The 24,748-nt window shown below is 47.4% G+C and overlaps 1 protein-coding gene across 2 annotated transcripts in view; it reads right to left on the reverse strand.

The window, feature by feature from the left end:
- The window catches only part of LOC138521085 (uncharacterized), a 193,839-nt gene extending 171,712 nt beyond the window's left edge, over positions 1–22,127 (reverse strand). Inside the window, exon 1 of one of the 2 annotated variants that reach the window (XM_069633641.1) lies at positions 21,888–22,127. In XM_069633641.1, coding sequence (XP_069489742.1) covers positions 21,888–22,090 — 203 coding nt within the window. In that variant the 5' untranslated portion in view covers positions 22,091–22,127. The remainder of the gene's footprint in view (positions 1–21,887) is intronic. The other variant, XM_069633643.1, reaches the window with a different exon arrangement.
- Between the last annotated feature and the right edge of the window lie 2,621 nt (positions 22,128–24,748).

The raw sequence follows: 24,748 nt of genomic DNA on the forward strand, positions 1-24,748 counted from the left end.
CGATCTGGATGCAGTGTTCTCCCACTCTGCACCATTCTTGCTGTGGTGCATTATATTTGGATAATGTGCATTTATCTTTATGCAGGAGCTTCACCTTCACCAAATCCCTCACCAGAGTTTGCACCCCACTGTTGCTCTGCATGCATCACGTAGCTTCTTCGTCTTCGTTTACATCCCCCCCCCTTCTCTGAAATTCTCATGCGGTCCTAAAGGGATAACATTTCCCATTGTCCATGAGACAAAAACAGATGTTGAACAAACAGGATACAATTGTGGTACACGAGAAAAAGAATCCAGCATAATACAAGCTTAAATAGTGGGGTCTTCGATCATCACCCTGTGGAAACCGATCTAACACATGTCTGATTTATTGGGAATAAATAGCATCACAAAGTCTCATAAAAACAGAATCTATCCAAATAAACAAAAGAGACACATTCCTACTCTCGCTGTCCATTCTCAGACATTCAGATCAAACAAATCACATTAACTAATGAAAACTTGAAGTGCAAAAATGGAACAAATAAATACAAAATTGCACTGAATACAGCAAACAATAACATGAAGTGCTTGGGTCGTCAGAACAAATAATGAGAAAAACGGACAAGAGACAAATTCAAACAAAAACAAAAAAGATCACATGGTTATTACCTAGTCCACATGATCATCACGTGATCAACTAGAGGTTTCCCTTTAATTCCCCATATTGCTTCATTTCTATCATAGGCAACCTTCTAAAGATGCTAGTTTCGACTAAATATGAACAAATCCAGCAGGTGGAATGTCTTCATCAGAACCGGAAACAAGAATAAATGCTGTAAAATAAACCGATGACAATAAGGAATAAATAATAGAGACCATGTGTCACAGGAGGGTTCCAACACACAGTGATGGATAAATTGCCTCTCCCTCATTTATGTGAAAACAATCGTATGTAAAAGGCGCAGTAGCCAAATTCAACAGGCTCAATTCTTCCTGAAAACATTTAAAAATCATGTGTCATGCGCAAGGTGAACAAACATCCGTGAACGTACACAGTCTCTCTCACTCCAAAACCTCTCACAATACCTGCAGTCTCCTCCACAACGAGGCTATTCTAGATAAAGGCCTATTCACGCACCGAACAGTGTAACCAACTGGCAAATCCACAATCGGATGGTTTATAAAAAGGGACGCCAGGTTCCAACTGGCTCTATAACGTGACAACTCGAACCATTTGAAATGACGAAATACATGTCCTTCAGAAACATCCATGAGCATGGGTTCAACTCACCGAGGCTCACAATAACAGTGACACCCTGGCAGTTGTGGGAGGCTTTAATACCTGAGCCAAAGGCGCAGTTACTGCATCACTTCTCACAAAGCTTTGCAGGCTGTCCCTTCATACAGGCGAGCAGACAACAGCCAAAATATAGAAATGCTCGGGTAAATAAGCCACCAAAGATCCACAATTGCCCCAGCACACTATCCAGGCTCCTAGTGCATCTCACATTACATTGTGTACTATCCAATCATCTTTCTCGAGTTGTGCACAAATATACTACACTTATCAAGATGGACGTAACCTATTCCATCACAAACCTTTCTTCCCCATCTAAATATCCCTCCCTCTATTTGTTTGGAGATGTCCTGCTTTCCATTCTCTTATCTTATTCATTTTCATATTGAGGCCTGGATACTCCTAGTGGGGTGACCAGTATGCCACTCCATGGATAAACCCAGGTCCGCTGACAACACGGTGCCGATTTGGCACAGTATAAAAGCATATTAACATAACACATGTGGCGCATTATTTTCCTAATCATGGTGTCCAAGGTGTATGCAAGCTGGCACTGATCCGGCTAGTTACCTTAAAGGGGGTCACATAAATCACCCACAGCCTCATTCAATCCTTGCATTCAACAGTAGCCTGTGCTACTGTTGAATAGGTAAAACGCTACTACGTTTTAGCCATTCCGCTAAAACGTTCGGTTCATAGGGACTTCAGTCTTCCCACCCTCTTGCTTCCTGCTCTTTTAGCAAGCTTTGGAATATTTTGGGGTCCTCTGTCCACACGGCATTTATCAGCACTGCTCTTCCCCCTTTTCTGCAGCCGCGACAATTCCATTAAAACGTTGATGAAATTCTGTTACGGTTTAGCTGGCATACCTGGTTTTTGAAAATACAGAGGTTATGCAGCGCATTGATCCACCACGAGGTTTTCTTGCTGTTCCTCTTGTTCTAGACATTTAACGACTTCGATCAGGTTTCTTGCTCTGTGGGTCCATTTGCTCTTCTTTGCGGTAAACCTCTGTTTTCTGGTGCAGATTTGCTTTCGTCTCTGTCGTATACCTTCCCTCGTCACCATTGTTTAGGAAACAGCTGTGCGATACACCAAATGAAGATCACTAAGATGTTTGCGAATTGAATAGGATTGATTCTTCCATTGCAAATGGAGTACGGAAACAAACGCGCAAGGATCATCTTGTTCCTCTTACGCACACGTGTCCTCCCACCTGACCTCAACCATCGGGCGGGGTTACACCCCTGCAGACCCCTAGCGTACCCTCTCGCTTTGCAGCACTTTCAAATCCTACTACATGCAACCAGCAGACCGGCCTTCCTTTTAGCCAACACTCTCTTAGGGTAGCCCTCTTGGGTCTCTACTCACTGGATCTTCACCTATCACAATCAGCCTGTATTACTTTTTCAGGAGGTAAAATGTCACTAGCCAGGCACGAAAAATCACTTGCCACCTGTACAAATACGCACAAGACATTATTTATTACTTGTCAAGAGTCAACTATCACTAATCAATGGCTAGTGGCAAGTGTTCATTTTAAGCCCTGCTTTTGTCCTTTAGATACTCTTAGATTTTTCAAGTGCTCCATGAGAGGCATTTCTTCCATGGTCACCTGGAGGGTTCTTTTTAATCATCTTTCCCCTTATCCTTAGGGTCCCACACTTTCATTACAGATTGTGCTTGGGTTTACCCATCTTTGGGCTACAGGCACCTGGAGCATCTCACACATCCTTCAATAACTGCATGAGGGGGGCCTCTTAGCTCCCCCAGTAGTAACGTAATGCTTGGTTTGGGGCATTGCTGCAATGTCTCAGGGATATTTGCACCCCCAATTTATGGAACAAAGTCCTTCCAAAACTCTCAGAGTATACGGCTTGCAGACTCTACAGATACAACTCGTATTACTATTTCCATGGTACTCAACCTTGCTGGCAAGTAATATGAAAGATTTTTTCCTTTGATATTTTCTCCATGTTGTCAAAAGTAGGAAAATGTACATTTCATTTACCCAAGTCAAGAAGGGAATTTCTCAGAATAACTGGTCAGAAACGAGCTCATATTTACTTATTTACAGTTATCCTGCACTTTACAGATTTCACACCCATCATAGTGCCTTTTCTATAATTTGTAAAATTAAATGTATTCCCACTATAAACTTGTCAGCCCACTTCAAACGTATAAAAGGCTAACGTGCCGCAGTGGTAAGGAAACTTCCTGGAGAAGGGACGGGTGTCACCCTGACAAACCACAGGATGCAGTTTAAAAAAGTGTCATTCTTTCAAACTTTTTTAGCTTTAAAAAAAAAAAAACTGCACGTTACAAGGTAAAAATGTAATTTTTGTTAATGGTTTGCTTCTATCTAATTTTAAATGACACGTGCTGCAAATTCATACACATGGTATATTTTTATTTCAACAGTTGTGACGATTCAGAGTATCTGGTCACTTTCCCCCCAGAGGGGAGCCCTTCCCTGTGAGGTTATGGAGGTGAGCCTGCTACGAGAATAATCCCCATAGAGGTGGCGGAAAGCGGGACCTCACAGAAAGAGATTCCCTATCATGGGGACAACGACTCCCATTCCGTGATGGAACTCCCCAACCCCCTTGGCTTTGAGACCATGAAATCCTTGAGCTCGTCCAAGAACCAACCTGAAAGCATTACTGTTTGTTACTGCAACATTCCCTCCTTTCCTCATTTAATACTACCAAGACGAGGAGGAACATATAGTGACAATAAGCTGTCCCGGGAGGATAGCTCAGCAGCAACGTGCTCGCATTGGAAGCAAGACGACACGGAGCAACACAGGTTCGATCCCTGGGTCCGCGCTTAGATTAACTGCGTTATAATTAACCAATCATATCATATCATATCTCCCAAAAGTACTGATAAGAGGACGATTGAAGGAGTGAAGCAAACTACTCCTTTTCCAAGACTAAGCAGTACTGAGAAGAGGTGGCAGCAAGGAGGCAAGAATAATTTTCATTGATACAAAGGACTATGGCACTCCGCTGAGGAGGACACAGCTATGGGTTTCAATGAAGAGAGAACCCAGCGTGAAGCACATCAGCGCTGGGCTATTCAAACCTGGGAACGAGGAAGTAAACAGGAGAAGCTGGTCCTCGGTGGTGAGGATACCCTGCAACAGTCGGCAGAGCACTCCGCAGTACGACGGAGACCCGACCTACTTAGCAGCTGGAGCGAGGCTGACGGTGGCATGACCTCGAGGGGGTGGACCGTGCCGTCCTTCAACTAAGCAACACTGAAAGCCAAAGAAACCTGCAGAGCTAGCCTGGTGCAGCGGGAAGCAGAGAGAGATAGAGACACAAAGAGCATTCAACAATAGCGAGCAAGACCAAAACCGCAGGAAGAACCAGTGATGTTCCCCCAGCAGAAAGAAGGTAACGAGCTATGGGAGAATAGAGAAGAAGTAGTTGTCCCTATTGCACAAGCCAGCCAATGCTTAAAAGGGAATATGGGTATAGTAGGAGATATGTCAACAAACATCTGGCACAAGCCCAAGAGAGTCAAAAGACTCAATATGATTGAAAGGCTGTCCAACGCTCCATTTCAATAGGACAAAACATGCTAGTTCTCTTGCCCATCTCCGACCAAAAGATGCTTTCTGAGTGGTTTGGCCCATATGAAATACTGGAGAAATAAGGGCCATATAACTATCTGGTAACTCAGCCGGACGAAAGATTGAAGACCCTGGTCTACCACAAAAACTCTTTAAAGGAGTGAAAGGTAGATCCCGTAGAAACCACCTCAAACTATAGGCTCACTTCTGATGTGGGAGGCCCAGAAAAGAATGTGGTTCACCCGAGTGACAGCAAGACATCCAAGACTTACCTTCTCAGTTTCCCATAGTCTTTAGTGACAAGCCAGGGAGGGTCTAAAGCTATATCGAATATGCACGGCCAGAAATGAAACAATCATTCGGGAAGTAGATAGTATGTTGAAGGGAGATATCATAGAGCCGTCGAACAGCCCGTGGTCCTCATCAATAGCCCTAGTCGCTAAACAAGACAAGTCGTGGAGATTTTGTATTGACTTTCGAAAGCTAAACTCCATCTCCCAGTTTGACAATTACATTATTCCTCAGATTGATGATTTAATAGACAAACTGGGACAGCTAAGTGCATCACCACGATCGACCTGACAAAGGGCTATTGGCAGCAGGGACGTCATTTGGGGTTCGCCAGAGGTCACAATTGCGACCTCTGTGGTGTCCCTTGCGACCTCTGGGGTCTCCCTTGCGACCTCTAAAAATATATATATATATATATATATTTTTTTTTTGTAGTCCAAGCTCCTGGGCTGTGGCCAGCACCATGTGGCTCTTTACTTCTGGAGTGGTTGGAGTGGTTGGCTTTCTTGTTTAGGTCCCTTAAAAAAGAAGAACAATAAGAACAGGAGTGCCACAAGTCTAACACTTTCAGCACTGACCCTAAATAAGAAAGAATAGGAATGCCAAAAAATGTGTATTTCTGGAATTCTATACAATAATTGCTAGAATCATTAAAGGTTTATTTCAGGCACCCTTTAGGGGATGAGTAACTGATTTAGTCTATTCTTAAACACCTCAACTCAGCCTTTCATCCTTCTGAGGTCGATAAATGGGTACAAACACAGGTTGGGTGATATTGGGTGTATATTTTTTCTATATAAAGCGCTTAAGCGTAAGTGCTATATAATAACACATCATTATAATTTGGTCATGGACGTCTGCTTGCATTCACAGTAATTTGGTAATATGCGCCTATACACACTGATCTTAACGATACATATGGCGATCCCTTATTGTATGAAATGTACATCACATTATAGTGATATCGTAACCATATTTTTCGTAGTGTACAATGCTATGTGATGCCACTCCCTTTTTGGTCAACAGGTGAAAGGTTGTGTTCCATCGCTTCCCGCGATATCACTTTGGGGTGGGATCAAATGACATCACTTCCTATGATGTAATCAGGGGTCAAGGGTCGTGTGATGTCACTTCCACTACCCCTGGCATTTTGGTGAAATGACGTCGCTGGTTGGCAGATTGCTTTGACTCCCTTTGAAAAGGAAAAGACTGGTTGCTCTACTCCCGAGGGTTGTTCCAATGTAAAGTCCAACCCTTTGGCCTAGATAGGCCTCCAGCAACCTTTCAAAAAGTTGATGGATAAGGTTTTGCGACCCTTTTCCCATTTTTGCGGCGCATACCTAGTGGACAACCTAATCCATCGCTAGAGGTGTGAAGAACACCTTTTCCACTTGTATGAGATTGTAAGCGCCCTAAGGAAGGCTGACTGACTGCCAACCCCAAGAAGCACCATCTGGCACAGTCAGCCGTTAAGTACCTTGGAATTTTTGTGTGGAATGGTTTGGGCCGCCCAAAGTGGAAAAAGTAAAAGCCATCAAAGAAACACCTCCCCATAAAACCAAAAGGGAACTTTGGGCATTCCTAGGGCTCAACGGGTACTACCGTGGGTTAATCCCTAGCTATTCCACCATAACTTCATGTCTAATGGATAAACTTAAAAATGCGGAACCACAGACTGTGGGAAAAACAAGATCACTATGTTAAAGCATATATTCTGTAGCGAGCCTGTCCTCAAGTTCCCTCATTTCAACCCAGAGTTTATCCTACAGACAGATGCACTCAAATTAGGTCTTGTGGCTGTTCTTTCACAAGAGTATGAAGGAGTAGAACACCCAGTCTTGTATATTAGCAGGAAACTCTTTCCCTGAGAGAAGAATTAATGCCATTTTTGAGTTAGAGGCCTTAGGCATCAAATGGGCCATAACCTACTTAATGTATTACCTAACCAGTCGTAAACTCAGATTAGAGACTGATCATTCCCCCTTGACTAGGCTAAGCTCGAGGAAAGGAAAATCCGTGTATAATGTGTTGGTTACTGCTTTTCTGTTGAACACAGGAAAGGGAGGGAACAAGGGAATGTAGATTTCCTGTCTAGATTTCCCTGAGTGAAGAAGCAGAATGGGATCTCATTAGGGGAAAATGCGACGAGTCATGGGATCTTGTCAGTTTTCCCAAAAGGGGAGCCCTTTTCTGTGAGGCTAGGGAGGTGACCATGCTATGCAATGATCCCCCTAGGGCTGGCGGAAAGCAGGACCTCACAGAGAGACTCCCCTCATGGGGACTAGAACTCCAGTTCCGTGACAGAACTCCCCAACCCTTTAGGCTTTGACACCATGAAATTCTTGAGGTCTGCCAAGAACCAAACTGAAAGCACTACTGTTTTTACTGCAACATTACATCATTTCCTCATTTAAGACTTAATACTACCAAGACGAGGAGGAACCTGCAAAGTGATAAGTAATCTCTCAAATGTACTAAGAAGAGGAAGATTGAAGGAGTGATGCAATCTACTTCCAAGTCTAGACAGTACTGAGAAGAGGTGGCCCCTGGCAGCCTGACGAATATTCCATTGATACAAACAAAGGACTATGGCACTCCACTGGGGAGGGCCACCTAAAGGGCATAAAAGCCAAGAAGGGACTCAATGAAGAGAGAACCCGGCATGAAGCCCGACGGCCCCATGAGATTGAAACCTGGGACCAAGGAAGTAAGCAGAATTTGGTCCTCGGTCCTGAGGACACCATGCAACAGTCGGCAGAGCACTCTGTAGTCTGATGGAGACCTGTTTGGAAAGATTTCCCTTAGGTGTAATTTTCCCTCCATTTATGGACCCCCAAACTTTTTGCTTGGCGTACCTAACCTGACTTTTTCCAGTGGAGCACAGCCTTCAGCTGCACTCCTCTGACGTTTGCCTATTTGTTATGGGGAAACTGACACATCCTTCAGGCCAGTACAGGTAAACTATGTTTCACTTAGTCTTTGAATGTGTTGCCATTTTTTGGTAACTTTTTATTTATGTGCCAAGTACCTTACAGTTCTGTGCATAACAGTCCTTGTTTTTGGACCTAGCCACCCTCTAAGGATTTTTGGGTGATTGTACAAGTGTGCCTAGGACGAACAGGTGGCAGCAGTTTACTTTTAAGGTATTTTTACTTTTTTTTGATGGACCATATCGCGTTTCCCGCGTTTGGCCCAAGACTGTGGCTGGTGCCGAAAATGGCCATGCCACAAAGTCTTTTGTTCTGTCCTTTGTCCATTTTCTCCCCTTGCCTTCCCCCCAGGTCGAGAGACCCGGGTATTCCTTATTTGGGCATGCAGCCTCTCGTTAAAAACCGTATCTTTCGTGGGCTCCTGCATGTCATGTGTGCTAGTGCCCAGGAATAGGGTTGGGACTGTCTGGTCGCAATCCACACTACTGGTGCCAGTATGTCTGGTAGGCCTCAATGACTGATACCACCATGGGCCATGATTGGCCCACACATGTCTTGCATGCAAGAGAGCAGATCTTTCATTGGTTATCCAGATTTGAGCGCAAAACGAATTTTGGATAAGTGAAGGGGCTCTGCACCATTCCAGATCAATCAACTGAAGTTCACACCGAAATACAGAAAGAGCCAAGTATCCTGAAATGAAAGAGTAGACCCTTGGAACTGTGGGAGACATGCTGGAAGGTTTGGCACCCTGATCCCGCTGTCATCCCTTTGGACCGCTCTTTTGTATTAAATCAAGAAGCCCTGCAAGGGCGCTTCAACCCTTTGTAGTAGTGGGACCAACTACTCTCAGCACCTCCTGCTTACCCTAGCAAAGAGCCTCTTTGGAAGTGTTCCTGGGCCATCCAGCGAACTGGCCAGCTCTAACTCGGGGTATTGTATAGGAGCGCCACCGTCCTGAGTTGAGACTCGAGACTTTGGGAATCGCTTACTTTTGGTCCTGGGTCCTCTCTCGCCTCGTTGTCCTAGATCCTATGGATCGCGATTTATGAGAAAGTGCCATGCCGTGAGCATTTGCGGTCCCTGTGTCACCCCGCTGTGGTGACGGTCACTTTAAGTGCCCGCAGACCTACCCCTGCCCCGTGCCCTGAAACATGCTGCATTAGAACTGTCTTCCTTTCTTCTTTGGGAGCAGAGAAAAGGCTACTGTCCGGCCACGGACGATCGTCCCATCCTGCAGCCTTCTGAGAGCTGGAGCAACGTGTAACTGCAGGGGTTAAAACTACAAGCGACCTGGACTAGACTGGCAAAGTTTGGCCAGACTGGGCCGGCAATTACTTGCATCACTTATCGGTGGCCCCCTGGCACATCCACTTTTTTTTAATGAACGTTAATCCCTGAAAAGGTGCTCACCTTAGCTGGGCTAGCCCGTGCGCCCCATCTATTCCCGAACTGCAAAAGTCGCTCTACCTGCAAGGTCACTCTCACCCCTCCCGAGACTTAGGCTTGACCATCTGCCAAGCTACTGTAGATTGGTCTGGTTTGTCCATAAAGTTCCAATAAACTAGGGTGGCCCCTAGACTTCTGCCCACCAGGTCAGAGTTTAGAAATCCATCATCACAAATTGGTGCACAGCAGTGGGTATGATCGGAGTTACCCAGTGTTGCGCACTGGCAAAAAACCCACGTTGCACAAACACGAAACACAGTGACCTTAGTTTAAATCACCTGCCTCACGTATAGCATGAAAGCAATTGCGAATGTAACTTTGAGTGCTTCCAAATCTGAAAAGCTATGGAAGATCTGTGCAGAAAGGGTCTCGTTAGCCTCTGGCACAGAAGTGGAAATGACTCAGAAGATCACAGAATGGCAAGAAAGCCAGATCACAGCTTGTCCCTCATATGACGTGTAGAAGGTGCTGGGGCTGCTCCAAGTAACAGCACTAAAAGGACTGTTGCTGCTGTCATTGAAGCGATTGATGATAAGGATGATGTAGAGTCCCATGTTTTGTTTGCTGGCTCTGAGGCGGAGGCCATGCCATGCTGGAATTCAAAAGACAAGAGCTGCTGTTTAAGTAGAAGGAGCTTGAATTCCGCATAGCTAAGCTAGAACTGGAGAAAGCAGAGAAACAGAAGGGATCACCGGTTTGGAGGTTGCCAGGTTACAAGCTGCCAATGGCTCCTCCAGAGGATCTGGTAATTGTTATGGCTCCTCCTCTCATCCAAGGTTTCCAAAAGATCTGCGTAATGTATCATAAGAATGATATCATGGATCGGTTAACTGCATTGGAGTATGCATGTGCAGTGCAAGACGTTGAGGAGGCTGATAAGATTGCATGGTTGCTCCGTCGACTACCCCATTCTGGCTACAGTGCCATTATGGAAATGTCAAAGGTTGACAGAAAAGACTTTGCGAAATTGAAGTAAACTCTGGTCTTGAAGTTTGGGAAGACTCCTGTCCAATACTTGAAAAGATTTAGAGATTACAAAAAGAAAGGATAATACTTGGGTCTCATATGCAACGGATGGCTTGAAAAACTCGAATGGCTGGGTGGAGGTTATAAGGTCACCCACCTTTGAGTGCATGATTTGTTTAGTCATGCTTGAACGTATTTTTGCTTATTTTTCCCCAGAGCTTAATGAGCACTTGGCGGATTCTAAGGAGATAGATTTAAAGAAGTTAGCCATTGCAGCGGATGTATGTGTGTCACACAGAGTGTTCCATAAGGACAAGCCTGCTCGTGGTAAGCAGGAGGGGAAAAGGCACAAAGATAAGGAGGGTGGGTATACTGATAAAACTTCCTCCCATAAGGGCCACAACAAGCATAGTAAGGGAAAGTCACATGAGAATGTTCAGAATATTGGGAGTCATCCTCGCAAGCATAGCTCTGGTTACGGGAAGCCTCCCTATGTCCCAAGATCCAGTGTATCTTATGTGGCCTGTGGGGCAAGTAACCACGTGACGGGGTACCCCAGATGTAAGGTCAAAACCTTGGGGGTCTACTCTGAGTCTGGCCTTCCTTTCTTATGAGGATGAAGAAATTGTCACAGGGGCATCCTTCTCTTCAGACTCCTTCCCCAGTGGGATAGAGACTGAAGTAGTCTTAGTATCCATGGGTTCCTGGGAGTTTAGAGTTTCAGAGGCATGTGCTAGTTTTCCTGATAACACCAAGCACTACTTTAAGGACAGTGTGCCAATCAATGGAGTTGACACGCCTGGCCTTAGGGATAGCGGGGCCAGCAGAACTGTGGTGGATTCCACTTTGGTGAACCAAGAAGAGATTGCCAGATCTCCCTTGATGCCCACCAAGTTACCTGATGGCCCCCCTCTCAAGTTCCCAGTAATGCCTGTAAATATAACCATGAATGGTACAGTAGTAAGGATAACTGTGAGTGTACAGAGGCAAGTCCATGGAAAGGTTCTGCTGGGAAATTACCTCTGAGACGTAGGTCTTGTGGGGGACACAGCAGAAAGGCCATGCACAAGATCAGAAACAAAGGCTGCCCTGGCCAAGTCCAAGGCTGAGCCAAAGCCAAAGGGTAAATCCAAGGCTAAGGGAGTCAAAATACGCAGAAGAGGAAATGATATTCCCCCTAACTCACCTGCTACTGAGGTGGGGCTAGTTGGCCAAGTACCCGAACCTGACGAGGAAGAGGCGCTGTCTGAAATTTTCTACCTCCAGGACATTGTGAACTCCAAACTTTATTGGTGGAAGGTGGTCCTGGTGAGGAAAGAGTTTAGTAAAGGCCAACATGAGTGCCCATCTTTAGAAGGCCTACGGAGACAGGCCTGTTCACAGCTGGAGGGTGAACCTTTTGGGAAACATAGGATTTATTGGTAAGTGGACTCCTGTACAGTGAGCCCACAGAGTCAACTGAAGGTGACCATAGGAGGTTGATGGTCCCCCTTCAAGTAAGACCCTTCCTCCTACAACTAGCGCATGAAGTTCCACTAGCAGGTCACCTTGGATCAAGAGAACCAAGCAGAGGCTATTCATCAATTTCTACTGACCCAAGTTGGGGGTCCAAGTAGAAGCCCATTATAGGAGTTGTGCCACTAGTCAGATATCTGGTAAGACTGGCTCAACAATCCAGGCTCCATTGGTGCCACTCCTTGTTGTGGGAGTGTCATTTGAAAGGGTAGGGATCAACATTGTTGGTCACCTTGACCCTCAGGCATCCTCTGGCAATAGGTTTAGGTTTATCTTGGTGCTGGTTGACCATGCCACAGGATATCCTGAAGCCATTCCATTAAAGACAGCGACTGCCAAGTCAGTTGCAAAAGCATTACTTGGAATTTGTACTAGGGCTGGCTTCCCTAAATAAGTTGTGTTAGACAGAGGTAGCAACTTCATGTCTAAGTACAAGTAGAAAGTGAGTGGGGTCACTTATAGGTTTTCATCGGTTTATCATCCACAAATTAATTGCTTGGTTGAGAAATGAGGGGAGCTGACTTATAACAGCCGATAAAGGCTGGGGCAGGGTTGGGTTGGCCGTCAGTAGGAAAAGGGGGATACAATGCCTCGCCCAAGGGTACCCCACTCTTACTCCCCAAGGACCTGCCACCCAGGTGATCCTCCCTTGCTTCTCCACCCCCAGGGTCAGGATCCAATAGCAATGGCCTTTGACTGGCCACCTGTGCAGAGAATCCAAAGGGTTCATAAGTGAAAATACCCTCCGGTTTTTCACAAGCATCAGAGACGATGCCTCTGGAATCAAGAGTCCAAATGGAATAAAGTCGATTAAAAAAAAAAAAAAAAAAAAACTCACTGCCCTGGAGCACCTTTTCTTCACTCTCCTTACAGGGGGGAGTACGTGGAGAGACTGTCAGGGATACCGTCACTACTACGGTTACTCCTGTGTCCTGTTCAATTGTTTTCCTGTGCATGCAAGTTCTTCCAGCAATGTCCCTTATGTTCCCCATGGATGGTAAGGGTCTCGCTAACACCTCTGATCAGATGACTTAAGCCCTGTGCAACATGGAAGAGGACTATGAACTGCTCAGAGCTCCAAGAAGTAATCAGCAGAGCGGGGAGGTCAGATCCCATTTAAAAGATAAATCACAGAAGGGGATTGGTGGCTTCCAAGCCTCCGGCTAGAAGCCAATGGCGCTGACACCCTACAACAGTATCCACCCTCGCGTGCAGCAATTCCAAGGGGCCCATCTCCCGGTGGAGTATCTGCAAGGCAGAGCTAAGCATGAAGGGAGAAATCAAAATGGTATGCTCTTCCCATATGAAGTGCTCCAGAGTCCTGTACTCTGGGAATGACAGGGCATCAGCAGTGTCCAAGGAGTTTCTATGGTTTCAGATCAACCGTTAGAAACCAACAAGTGTGATTCCAAAGGGCTTCCTGTGGGGGAGGGGCTGAAATTACTTTTTCCTAGAGAGACAATACATCTGAGCTAGGTTTAGTAACTTATCAGCAAAATAAATAAAAATAAAAAGAGAAGAAGAATTAGCTACAATCTATTCACACTACACTCCTCGTTTTTAGAAGATTGTGGCTTTATATTAATGGTACGTGGCATCGAGATTTGTCAGGTGCAAAGTCTCTGCCATAAGGTACGAGAGACCACTAGAAACGCTAATGCATTTTAACCTGGGGCTATATGAATAGAAACCAAATCCCACTGCTGCCGGACAAATGGTGAACTTGGCAGGCTTTCCTGATTAACATCAGACTTGGCCCCAATTCTACATGCATTACTGATATGGTCAGAGGTGCCAACGACAGGTGTATGATCTTAGTCTATCACCTTGGTGCCAAATGAGTTCATACACAAAGATGTCAATAAGCCGATACGCATGCGCACAAGTGAAGTTACACAAACATCTTTATCTGTAATGAGGCAAATTCACCTTTCTGGTGTGCATGTGCCTTTGAACTGGCACTAATTGTAGTCATCCAGTATATGTAGTAAATGTGTCAAATTAGCAGAGACTACTTTCCTGCGGAAAAGCATATTTCCATTTTCCAGGGAGGATAGCTCAGCGGCAACGTGCTCGCCTTGGAAACATGACAACACAGGTTCGATCCCCGGGTCCGCGCTTAGAAACCTCTGGGTATTAAGCACGTTATAAGTACACAACTAAGACATTTTTGTTGCATGAATAAAAGAAATCGGTACAACACATCTCTGCAAATGTCATTCTGTTACAGTGCTGTCAGATTTTTTTTTCAAGGATAGTCTTTATTAGTGCAGATGGACAAACTCTGGGATGCTCTTTTGGGCGCAGAAAGCACGAACCCAATTAGGGTAAACTTAGTTCCTGAGGTAGAGATTGGGGAATATGTGCTCCTCTTCCTGCTATCCTTTAACGCAAGAAAGTAAAATGTGACACAAGCAGGAGTTTCAGAAGCAGAGGGACATTTTTAAAACAAATATCTAGTGAGCACACACGATACAGGAGACATACCTCAGCAGATAATAGAGAAGTATTCAATAACACAGAAGTACCAATACATAGAATTTCAGAATTATGCCTTAGCCAACCTATATTAAGTAAGATGCCCAACTAGGCAAAATGACCTATTTCAGTCTAATTTTAAAAAGAATGTGCCAGTGATGAGCATTCCCCAATGCTCCCAGGGAGGGTATGTCATAGACTAGAGGCCTGCAACTTTTGACTCTACAAGTTTTTTGGAATACAACTCCCATGGACCGTCGACATTTACTAGGCTGGCTACGGCTGGAGCGAGTTCTAGTCCCAAAGGTTGCAGACCCTTGCCATAGGCAAACTTCTTCTTAAGAGCTTTTCCACCCCTACTTTTTGATAGAAAATCGCCATCTACTTAGCGGTCTTGCAAGACCTCAGTGACTGAGCAAGGAAATATTGCTGCTTTACGTTGGCAAGACATTATGGGGCAGCACCAGTAAGCGTTTACCATTTCTCTAACAGCACAGGGGAATGAATTGGATGCTGCAGAAGAAACCAGTCCAAATATACATGCGCAAGAGGCATATGGCCAACTTTCTCCAGAATGCACCACACCAGGCACTCAATCAACCCCAAAGCACCCCCATTCTCACCATGCATGTCATGGTGTTGCGCTATCGAGATGCTTGCGGGAGCCCGTTATGCATTGTGACGTACTAGCCTAGCGTAGCAGCCTTATCTTGCACCTCTGGATCGGGCCCGACGCGTTGCAACTCTTGTTGCAGGTATCCAGTTATCTGCCTTCATTCCTTTCCTTGTACCAATCCTCCCTTGCTTCTCACCACAGGTTGCTCGTCCTGACTCCAGTTCCGTTCCACTCCCATTCCTGCCCTTTTCTGCTCCTCCTCCACTTCCTGTGCTGCCTTGGTTCCTCCGCGTCTGCTTCTCCAGATTCTCGTTATCTCTCTCCTTCCATAGGCCGCGCCTGCTGTTCTCCTGGACCGATTGGGCCACTCCTTTTGTGCCCCAAGCTGCAGCTCTATTTTGCTGATCCTCTGACCATTGCCTTGGGCTGTCCATAGACACCATTGGTGGTCGGTCATTTTTTCAAAAAAATAATGTCGAATTCCGTTTTTTAAAATTATATATTTATTTTGGGGTTCGGGATAAAAAAATAAATGGGTAAAACAAAAAAAAAAAATTCAAAAAGGGGGGATGGGGGGAACCCCCCCCCATTTCGAAAAAAATGCATTAAAAAAAATTCGACATTTTTTTTTCTCGAAAAAATGACTTTCGACATTATTGGTTTCGACATTATGACTATAAACCGACACCATCATTCTTCTCCAAGAGGGGTTCCTCTTTGTCCAGACCTTACCCTGAAAGGGCACAGACCTGTTACTCGGGTTACCAATGGATTTCAGGCTGGCCTCTTACAGGAACAGGCACTTTCTCTTCTCTTCAGGAAGATGCACCCGGGCTCGTGTGAGCCAAGTTGGACCTACAGGTATTACTGAAAGCGCCTCAGACAGGAAGACTGATACAGCCAGTGACAATGTAGGATCTGTGCGACATCAGCATATAAATTAGAGGCACAGCTCCACCTCACTGATGAGGCCCAACAAGGCTGAAACACGTGTATGGGGTTGCTGTTGGTACTCTTGTTCAGAAGGGAATTTGCCACAGCATTTTGGTGCTGGACTGCCCATGTGGGCGGAACAAAGACTGATAAGCAAATGAATATTTCCCATCTGTGAAAGGTACAGTGAGCAAAAAGCAGATGGCTGCGAACTCTCAAAGTGGGAAAAACCACTGAACAGGTTATCATGCCGTGTTCTTTCGAGAGTGGAGCGCCTGCTACCTTTTTTTGTACTTTTATAAATAGCACAAGCCCCAGACCAAATGTCTCCACCGCCCAGCCAAAGGAGTACATATAGGTGTTAATTGGAGAGGTTTTCATGAATGTAGGCGCCTTGCTTAGCACCCAATTCTGCCTTAATGCAGAGGCGTAGACAGGTTAGGGCCCGAGTGGGCAACGCTCACCCAAAATGCCCACTCAGCAGCACTGTGTGGGCATTTACAGATGTTAATGTCACTGTGGTGGGACCAATTACATCAGCTTCAGGCCCCACTTATTAGACAACCCTGGCTACGCCTCTGTCATATGGGAGGCTGGTATATGCCGACGATGCCCCGAAATTCTGGCTTGAGGGATGCCATTTCTTGACAACAGTGTCACCCAAGTGGGAAACTGGGACGGTTGCTGGGGAGTAGGCACAAGGCTCTGCACTCAGTTGCAAACGTGCAAATTGAAGTACACCGTCAATGGCATGGACCTCCATGTTCCACCAGGTATTGCGATTTAAGAACGGGCACTTGGGCTTCGGCCCCTCTCATGGCCTCTCTCAGAGCTCCAGGACGTAGACTCCACCAGCGGAGACTGGGTTACGTGCCCCACACTGTGTACTTCTCCCTATGACTTGTAAAGTGCTCGTGTTCAATAAATAGAAGAAGAATAATAAGTTGTACACGATATGCGACTATTTTGCAGCTATGATTTCTGGGCTCCGTTGTTTTTTACTGAGCTGTCGTTCACATCTTCACTTAACCTTTACAAAGAAATAGTTCCAAGCCCAAGTCTAAAAATCTGAAAGTCATTCCATGTTTTTGCAAATCCATGGTTAACATTTCGAGCGCAAAGGACACGCATGCCAAATACATTGAAGTTGTTTGGTAAAGAAAACAGATCTAATTCTCCTGGCTTAGGCTTCTAAGCGCCTTGCTGTCTTCTGTCACACCGTCAGCCATTCTTAGATTGTAAGTCAATAGCACTTTGCATGCCAGGGCTTTTAATTGCTAGGTCACTTATCTCATGGGACAGCAGAGGTCCATGTGCCAGAATGAAAAGCATAATTGGCTAAAAAAAAAAAAAAAACACATTAAGTTGGACTAAAGGTGTTGCAGTCACCAATGCACGCAGCAGCAATGGATCCATCGGGATTGCGTCCAGTAAATACTTCCATGCTGCACGGTGACGATTGGTCTCTTGAGCACTTTATACTATGGCAGTACTTTGGAAACTGGTGCACGTGAACCGACATCTTGAGGTTCCTCTGTCGGATGTGAGCAACTTAAGGGTTGGGGGCCTACCCCGAACCACCGGGCAGGCCCCTGGCTGTGTCGGCAACACCCGACACGGGCCCTCAGTGCGGCGATCACGCCGCAGGCCATGGAATGGGGATCACCCCAGGGCTCCGGATCACCGGAGGAGACCAAGTGGTTGGGGGGCACCCCGCACACAACGGCCCCGGCTCTGGGGGCACCCAGGCTGGGGTCGACCTGACAGCCATGGTCACATGGTGGCAACACTCTTCAGGGACGGCGTTGCCCAGCAGGGGCACCGTCTTCGTGCTGGGCCCTGTCCTTGGGCCCAGAGCACGCGGTGTGGCACCAGCATGGTGCGGGCCACAAAGCACACCGGAGTCAGGATCGGATTGACTCCCGAGCTGGAAACGGCTCAGTCTTTTTATTAACTTGGTCACATGGTCCACCATGTGACCAAGACAGCAAACACTGGGAGATACCATGCCTCCCAACAGGGGTGACATGCAACACTCTTCCTTTTTCATAACGGCAAAATAAAAGGAACACCATACCATAATACACACTCTACCACTATAAACCATAACTCCCACACACATGCACCCTTTATTAACCTGGGTGAGTGGGTCACATATCACTCAACGGCACCAATGAGGGATCCTGGCACCAAATAAAACATTCCCGATACCAGGGCGTTCACCACTCTACATTGTCCACCTCTGCCGGCTCCCAGCCTTCATGGGGATGTTTCCGGTGTTAATTTCGGACAGTCACACCACAGTTACGGAGGCCGGCAAAGCTGCACCTGGGGATGCCCAGGGGCTACATCAGCCAAGTCCACAGTCTGGAGGGCAACCCTCGTGGCAGGATGGTATTGGTGGCCAGATGATTCCACTATTCTGGGTCCGGGAAGACCATCCCTGGGAGGACTAGGGGCCACATCGGCCTAGTCCTTCGCTGGTGGAGGTAACAGTCCAACTTCCTTTGGCAACTCTTAAGGGCAGTTTAGTGTTCACCGGCCGGTAGGACCACATCTGGAGGCACCAGGGGCCATGTCGGCCCAGTCCTTCGCCGGTGGAGGCAGACAGCATGGCAGGCTGTTGGCGTGGCCATGACGGACCAGCTCGATGTTCAGGACAGGCAGCGCTGCACTTCGGAATGCCCGGGCGCCCCTATTGGTGTAACCTCTACATGGTTGCAGGATAATTGTGGCAGCACGATGGCAAGGTGTCGGCCTCATTCCTCTCTCCATGCCGGGCTTCTCGACATTTCCGGGTGTGCCCTCTGCCTGCGTGCCCCTGGCTTGAGTCAAGAGCCACACGTCCCTGAGGTCGCACGAGGACTCCTCATGGAGCGGTCACCCTTCCTGGCTCCTCCGTGGTGAATTGATGGGCCCATGGTTCATCCCCATGTCACCGGCCTGATGGGCCCTCTTGGCTGGTGGGTAGGGCTTTTGACATGGCCCTCTCCCCAGTTGTTGTGGGGCAACAGGGCTTTATTTATTTATTTATTTATTTGCCCGCTGCGGGCCAGGTGAACAGATGGCCAGACCCCCCATCCTTTGTTATTCGGGGGCTGCCGCAGGCCTCCTTCCACTACACTTCCCTGTTTCTTTTCATATGCGGGCCTCCGCACCTTGTAGCGGTGGCACTGCAACCACCTCCCATTCCAGCAGGCCCACTAGTTGCACCCCCGCCCGTTATACACTGTGGGACACACCGGTAAGCCTCGGTGTACCATGCCCTTTCCTTGAGACGCTGCGGCCCTCATTGTTTGCGCTGTTTGGCCCCGCCCCATCTCTGTTCGTTCCGCAGCTACGCGTGTTGTTATCTGCGGGCCAGGGCCGTTCCATTCTTACAGTTCACGTCTGCAGGGCTTGAGTTGTGCGGGCCACACCCACCTCACTGCCTTCGCTATTACTTCCATTTTTTTTGTTTACGCTCCGGTGTACCTCTCCTTCACCGCGGGCCCAGGTGGTGATGGGCCCGCCTCCCGTTGGGGGCCGCCTCAGCTGTTGGGTGGCCCCTGCACCACTTCTGTGCCGCAGCCAACGCCGTCCTTCTGTCGGGGCCGCCTCAGCTGTTCGGTGGCCCCCCATTTCCATCTGCCTCCTTTTCTGCTCCTCGGAGCAGGTTCACCTTCCGGGTGCAGGCCTCCTGTTGCGGGTCCGGTGTGGGAGGGGCAGCACCTCCTCGCTGCGGCGCATCTGCCTGCATGTCCATTCTTCTCTGGGGGGGCACAGATCTACCTTCCCTGGGGGCCGCCTGAGCTGATTGGCGGCCCCAGCACTACCTCAGTGCTGTGGCCGACGCCGCTCGTAGTTTGGGGCCGCCCCAGCTGTTCAGCGGCCCCCCATCTGCAGCTGATTCCACCGCTCACTTCTCCAAGCGGTTCTCACTGGGCTCTCTCGTGGCCGACGCTGCGCACTACCATGTGGGCACCAGGCGGCCCGCACCAACAGAATACGGGGCCCTGGGCCACCCACAAGCTGCACGCCCAGATGGGCCTCCACACCCCCAGGTCCAGGCACTCTTCGTCGTCATTGTTGGGGGCCTACCCCGGACCACCGGGTAGGCCCCTGGCTGTGTCGGCAACACCCGACACAGGCTCTTAGTGCAGCGATTATGCCGCAGGCCATGGAATGGGGATCACCTGACAACTCCGGATCACCGGAGGAGACCAGGTGGTTAGGGGGCACCCCGCACACAACGGCCCCGGCTCTGGGGACACCCAGGCCGGGGTCGACCAGACAGCCATGGTCACATGGCGGTAACACTCTTCAGAGACGGCGTTGCCCAGCAGGGGCACTGTCCTCGTGCTGGGCCGCGTCGTTGGGCCCAGAGCATGCGGTGTGGCACCAGCATGGTGCGGGACACAAAGCACACTGGAGTCAGGATTGGACTGACTCCCGAGCCGGAAACGGCTCGGTCTTTTTATTAACTTGGTCACATGGTTCCCCATGTGACCAAGACAGCAAACACTGGGAGATACCATGTCTCCCAGCAGGGGTGACATGTAACATTAAGCATTCCAGTTTTTCTTCACTGACCGATTTGTGCCAATTGTGCTCTGAGATTGAGCAAGAACCGGACAGTGGCAGCTAAATGAAAATTGGGGCAATTCATTCTCAATCATTTTGATCATTAAGTGTTGTAATGTCAAGGAAACCTTCTCTAGGTGCTTTCGTTCAGATTCGAAGGGGAAGGTCAGCTCCAAATAACTCGATGTTTCCACTTGAGCGCCCCATGTAGGCTAAAGTTGGCTCAAACCATCACGTGTGTGCCACAGCATAGCTGTGAAGTTGCCTTGAGCCATGTGTAAGGCCATGAGCCAGTGCTGGTTTTCCCGTTGTATTACGGGATATGCCTATTCTTGCATTGGGGAAAACGAAACTATAACTCCCAGTATGCAATGGGAAAACGAGGCTAGGCACAAGGTCCCTCCCACTCATGACATAAGGCAACTTGGCAGCTATGTTTTCCAAATGTACCTGTTTGTTTCCAAGTGGAAAATACATGCAGAGCGGGCTGTAAGCGGGCAGGGGCTATCACAACCCCCACACCACTACAGTAAATTAAAAGAAGAGTGGCAATTATGCTCTTCTCCAGTAGATGTCAGTAACAGCCTGCTTTAGAATCCCATCATCAATTACAAACAGTTGGAAATAGAGCATTTGTTGTCTAACTCTTAAGAGAAGGTAAAGTATACTGTTGGAATTTTGCAAAATGTCATATTAAAGACTTGCATTATCATTTAATAAAAAGCATATGAATTGATAGCCTTCAAAAGAACGGACTGAAGGACTGGTGCAAGAAGAATTGACCTAATATATTTTAGTCTGGTTTTGACTGTACATTATTTATATGCAGCACACGTTTTCAAATCTATCTATTACCAAAATTCGACCGTTTCTTTTAGCCTCTACTTTTTTGACAAATAACTTTTAAAGATGTCGCAGCTACTTTGAATTTTGAAGCAGGGAGGCCCGCCCCCGTATTCTTAGACCCCGCCCCCAAATATGGCTTTGCTGCGTTTTAACGCCGCCCCACTTAAAGCCAAGCACTCACGCCAGATCTCCTTGTTTCGGATAAATCCTGAGTTTGAAGCTAGAAACATTATTTTTAGTCTGTTTTAAGACTCGGAACACATCCCCCAAATCAGTTTAAATCAGTACAGGGAAGTTATTTCAAATTATAAACGTAATACTACCAGTTCCAGAGTGCTTCGAGAAACAAGATGCTGGATGAATTATCCACACCATGTTATGGGCACCTCGGAACTGCACAAGAATCAAATTAAATCGCATTGCATAGTTTGGAGGCCTCACCCAGCTCCGTGCACAACGACGCAGCTCCTCCCCTCTGCGCACAGCCTTTTCACAGTGCGGGCTGCCGCCTGGAGGGCGTGCGGCTGCACTGTCTCTAGCTGCCCCTTGTGCGTGAGGGCACTGCCTCCCAGCTTCACAATGCAGTCCAGGGTACATGTGACTGCACAGGGTTCGCCGGAGCTTGCTGGATCCGGGGTAGTCATGCTGCTGCATTGAAAGCAATGCAGGGCTCGCAACACTTTCTGGGACATGTGATTCTTAAAGGAACATACACACCAAACAGATGTATAGCTAACAAGCACGGCAAAAGCCAACAGTTATGGCTTTTGTGTAAGTATGAAATAGGCATTTGCCAGGCACTGGCATAAATAGTACCAACTGTCCATGGCAGCAGCTAGAAAATCGGGCGTTAACCTGGGCCTGGCAAATGCCAAATACCTGTAGAGAAGCCAACACTTGTCTTTGTCAATGCTTGTTTTTAACAGGACTTCAGTGCAAAAAAACGAATATACATTTATATATTTGTACCTCTCCCAACAGAATTGCCTATCTATCGCCAGGGCAATCATTGCCTCAAGAGTGGACTATTGCAACGCCCTTCTAATAGGGACGTCAGGAAAAAACCTAGCTAAACTCCAACTAGTCCAAAACAATGCCCTAAGGGCCTCCACTGGACTATCACGCAGGGACCACATCTCTGACCTCAGGCGTCAGGTCCACTGGCTACCAGTCAAGGAAAGAATCTTGTTCAAAACCCTTGCCCTTACACACAAATGTCTTCACGATCAGGCCCCTATATATCTCGTCCAGAGATTTTCTAAACCCCGTGCTTCCAGGCCCTCCAGAGTGGCCTACTCCAATCTACTAACTGTGCCAAAAACCCGCAGAGTGCGTGCTGGTGGCACGAGCTTTCCCACCATGGCATCCACCCTCTGGTACTCCCTTCCACCGCACATCAGACGACTCGACTCTCACACTGCATTTCGCAAGGCCATTAAGACTAGTCTCTTCAAATAATGTGCCTGTTTTTTGTTTCGCTACCCTGGACCTATGTATCTGTAACACTGTATGTAAATTCTAAGAACTCTTGTGGGGCGGCTTTTTTGTAACCCTTAATCAAGCCCCTTCTTACGTACCACTTATCAGCGCCTCTATGCCTTAGGACTGCAGTGTGCTTTACAAATGTAAAAAATAAAATAAAAAAAGCGCCTAAGCCCAAGAGCATCAAGGCGCTGCCGTGAACCAGTTACAACGTACACAAGCTTGAGGAGGAAAACAATGAACAATCAAGTACATGTATGGCAGAGAGTTACTCGTCACTCTCTATGTCTTTGGTAAGTCAGGGCAATGTTAGGGGAAGAGATCTTTCCTGAAGGCCCCGTGAGAGTTTTCTGCTCTTGGGGAGGGTGGAAGAGCATTCCAGTGAGTAGCGGCTCCCCCTTTGGCTTGTTTGAATTTCGGGGGTGCGATACGGTAGTCGTGGGTTGACCTCACAGGCCTGATCGAGTTAGCTGTAACAATTTATTGGGACAAGTGCTCAGGTGCTGTGTGCAGGAGGTATTTGTGGGTAATAGTAAGGATTTTGAGGTTGATCCTTTCCTGGATGGGCAGCCAGTACACCTCCTTTCTAGCTGCTGAGAAATGATCTCTTTTGGAGATATTGAGCACTGAGCGTTGAGCATTGTTTTTCATTACCTGCATCTTACAGATATTCTTCTTGGATGTGCCTGCAAAAAGGGCATTGCAGTAGTCGAGCCTTGCTCCAGTTACTGATCCTGCAATGGTGAGGCAACTTGTCGGTGTGAGTCTTGCTGCGTTGAGAAGTTTGGCCGTCTAAGCAGCTGACGAGGCGATTGCGTTGACTTGTTTTGTGAGGGAGAAAGTGGCATCTAGGTGCACTCCCAGAGTTTTCACAGACGCTGAGAGCGAGATTTTGATGCCGTCGATCAAGAAAGATGAATATCGGCGGGAGAGTTTCTTTAGCGTTGCCGGTGACCCCACTATGAGGATCTCCGACTTGTAGTTTAGGCAAAGGTGGTTTTTGGCCATCCATGTCTGAATGGTAAGGTACATTTTGTTGATCATTCAACTATCCTCTTCATGGGACCCTGACAGTGGGAGGCGAATTTGTGGGTCATCGTCATAGTTCGTGTAGACTATGCTGAGGTCATCCAGGAGGTCAAAGAGGTATTATAGAAGGTAGGGGAGACAGAAGCCTTGTGGGACGCCACAGGTAATGGGTGCAACGGGGGATACTTGCCGAGTCTGAGAACAAAACTCTCTCATGGATCTCCCTTCAAGGAATGATAGAACCCAGGTTATAGCTTCTTGGGAGAAGTTGGAGGCTGCTGTGAGATGGTGGCAAAGGGTGTTATGATCTACCAAGTCAAAAGCGGCCGAGAGGTCAAGGTCAAGGGGGAGGACTATCTTTCCTTCGTCTCTGAAGCTGTCAAGCTTATTTTTCAAGTCTAGCAATGCTGATTCTGTTCCATGTTATGGTCTGGAGCCAGATTAGCTCTTTTTAGGATATAGTTGGCATCATGGAAGGGTTGAATTTGGTTGTAGACTGCCCCATCTAAGATCTTCAGTAGGAATGGAACTGTGGTAATCAGTAGTTGCTAGGAGCTGATGGGTCTAGGCTAGGCTTTTGAAGTAGGGGGAGGACCCAGGATTCTTTTAGACTGGTGGGGACATGGTTGGCTGAGAAGGAGGCATGAAAACTCTGGTAATGAACAGGGCTAGGATGTCAGTGCTGTTCTTGATAATAGAAGCCAGGCAGATATCATCTTTACATCTAGAGGGTTTGAGTGTTATGATACAGGGGGCGCCGGCCCCTCGTGGGACTTCTGCACTTACCCATT

The sequence above is a fragment of the Ambystoma mexicanum genome, chromosome 13 (genome assembly GCF_040938575.1).
Source record: "Ambystoma mexicanum isolate Mex_15411 chromosome 13, UKY_AmexF1_1, whole genome shotgun sequence".
Classification (NCBI taxonomy): Eukaryota; Metazoa; Chordata; class Amphibia; order Caudata; family Ambystomatidae; genus Ambystoma; species Ambystoma mexicanum.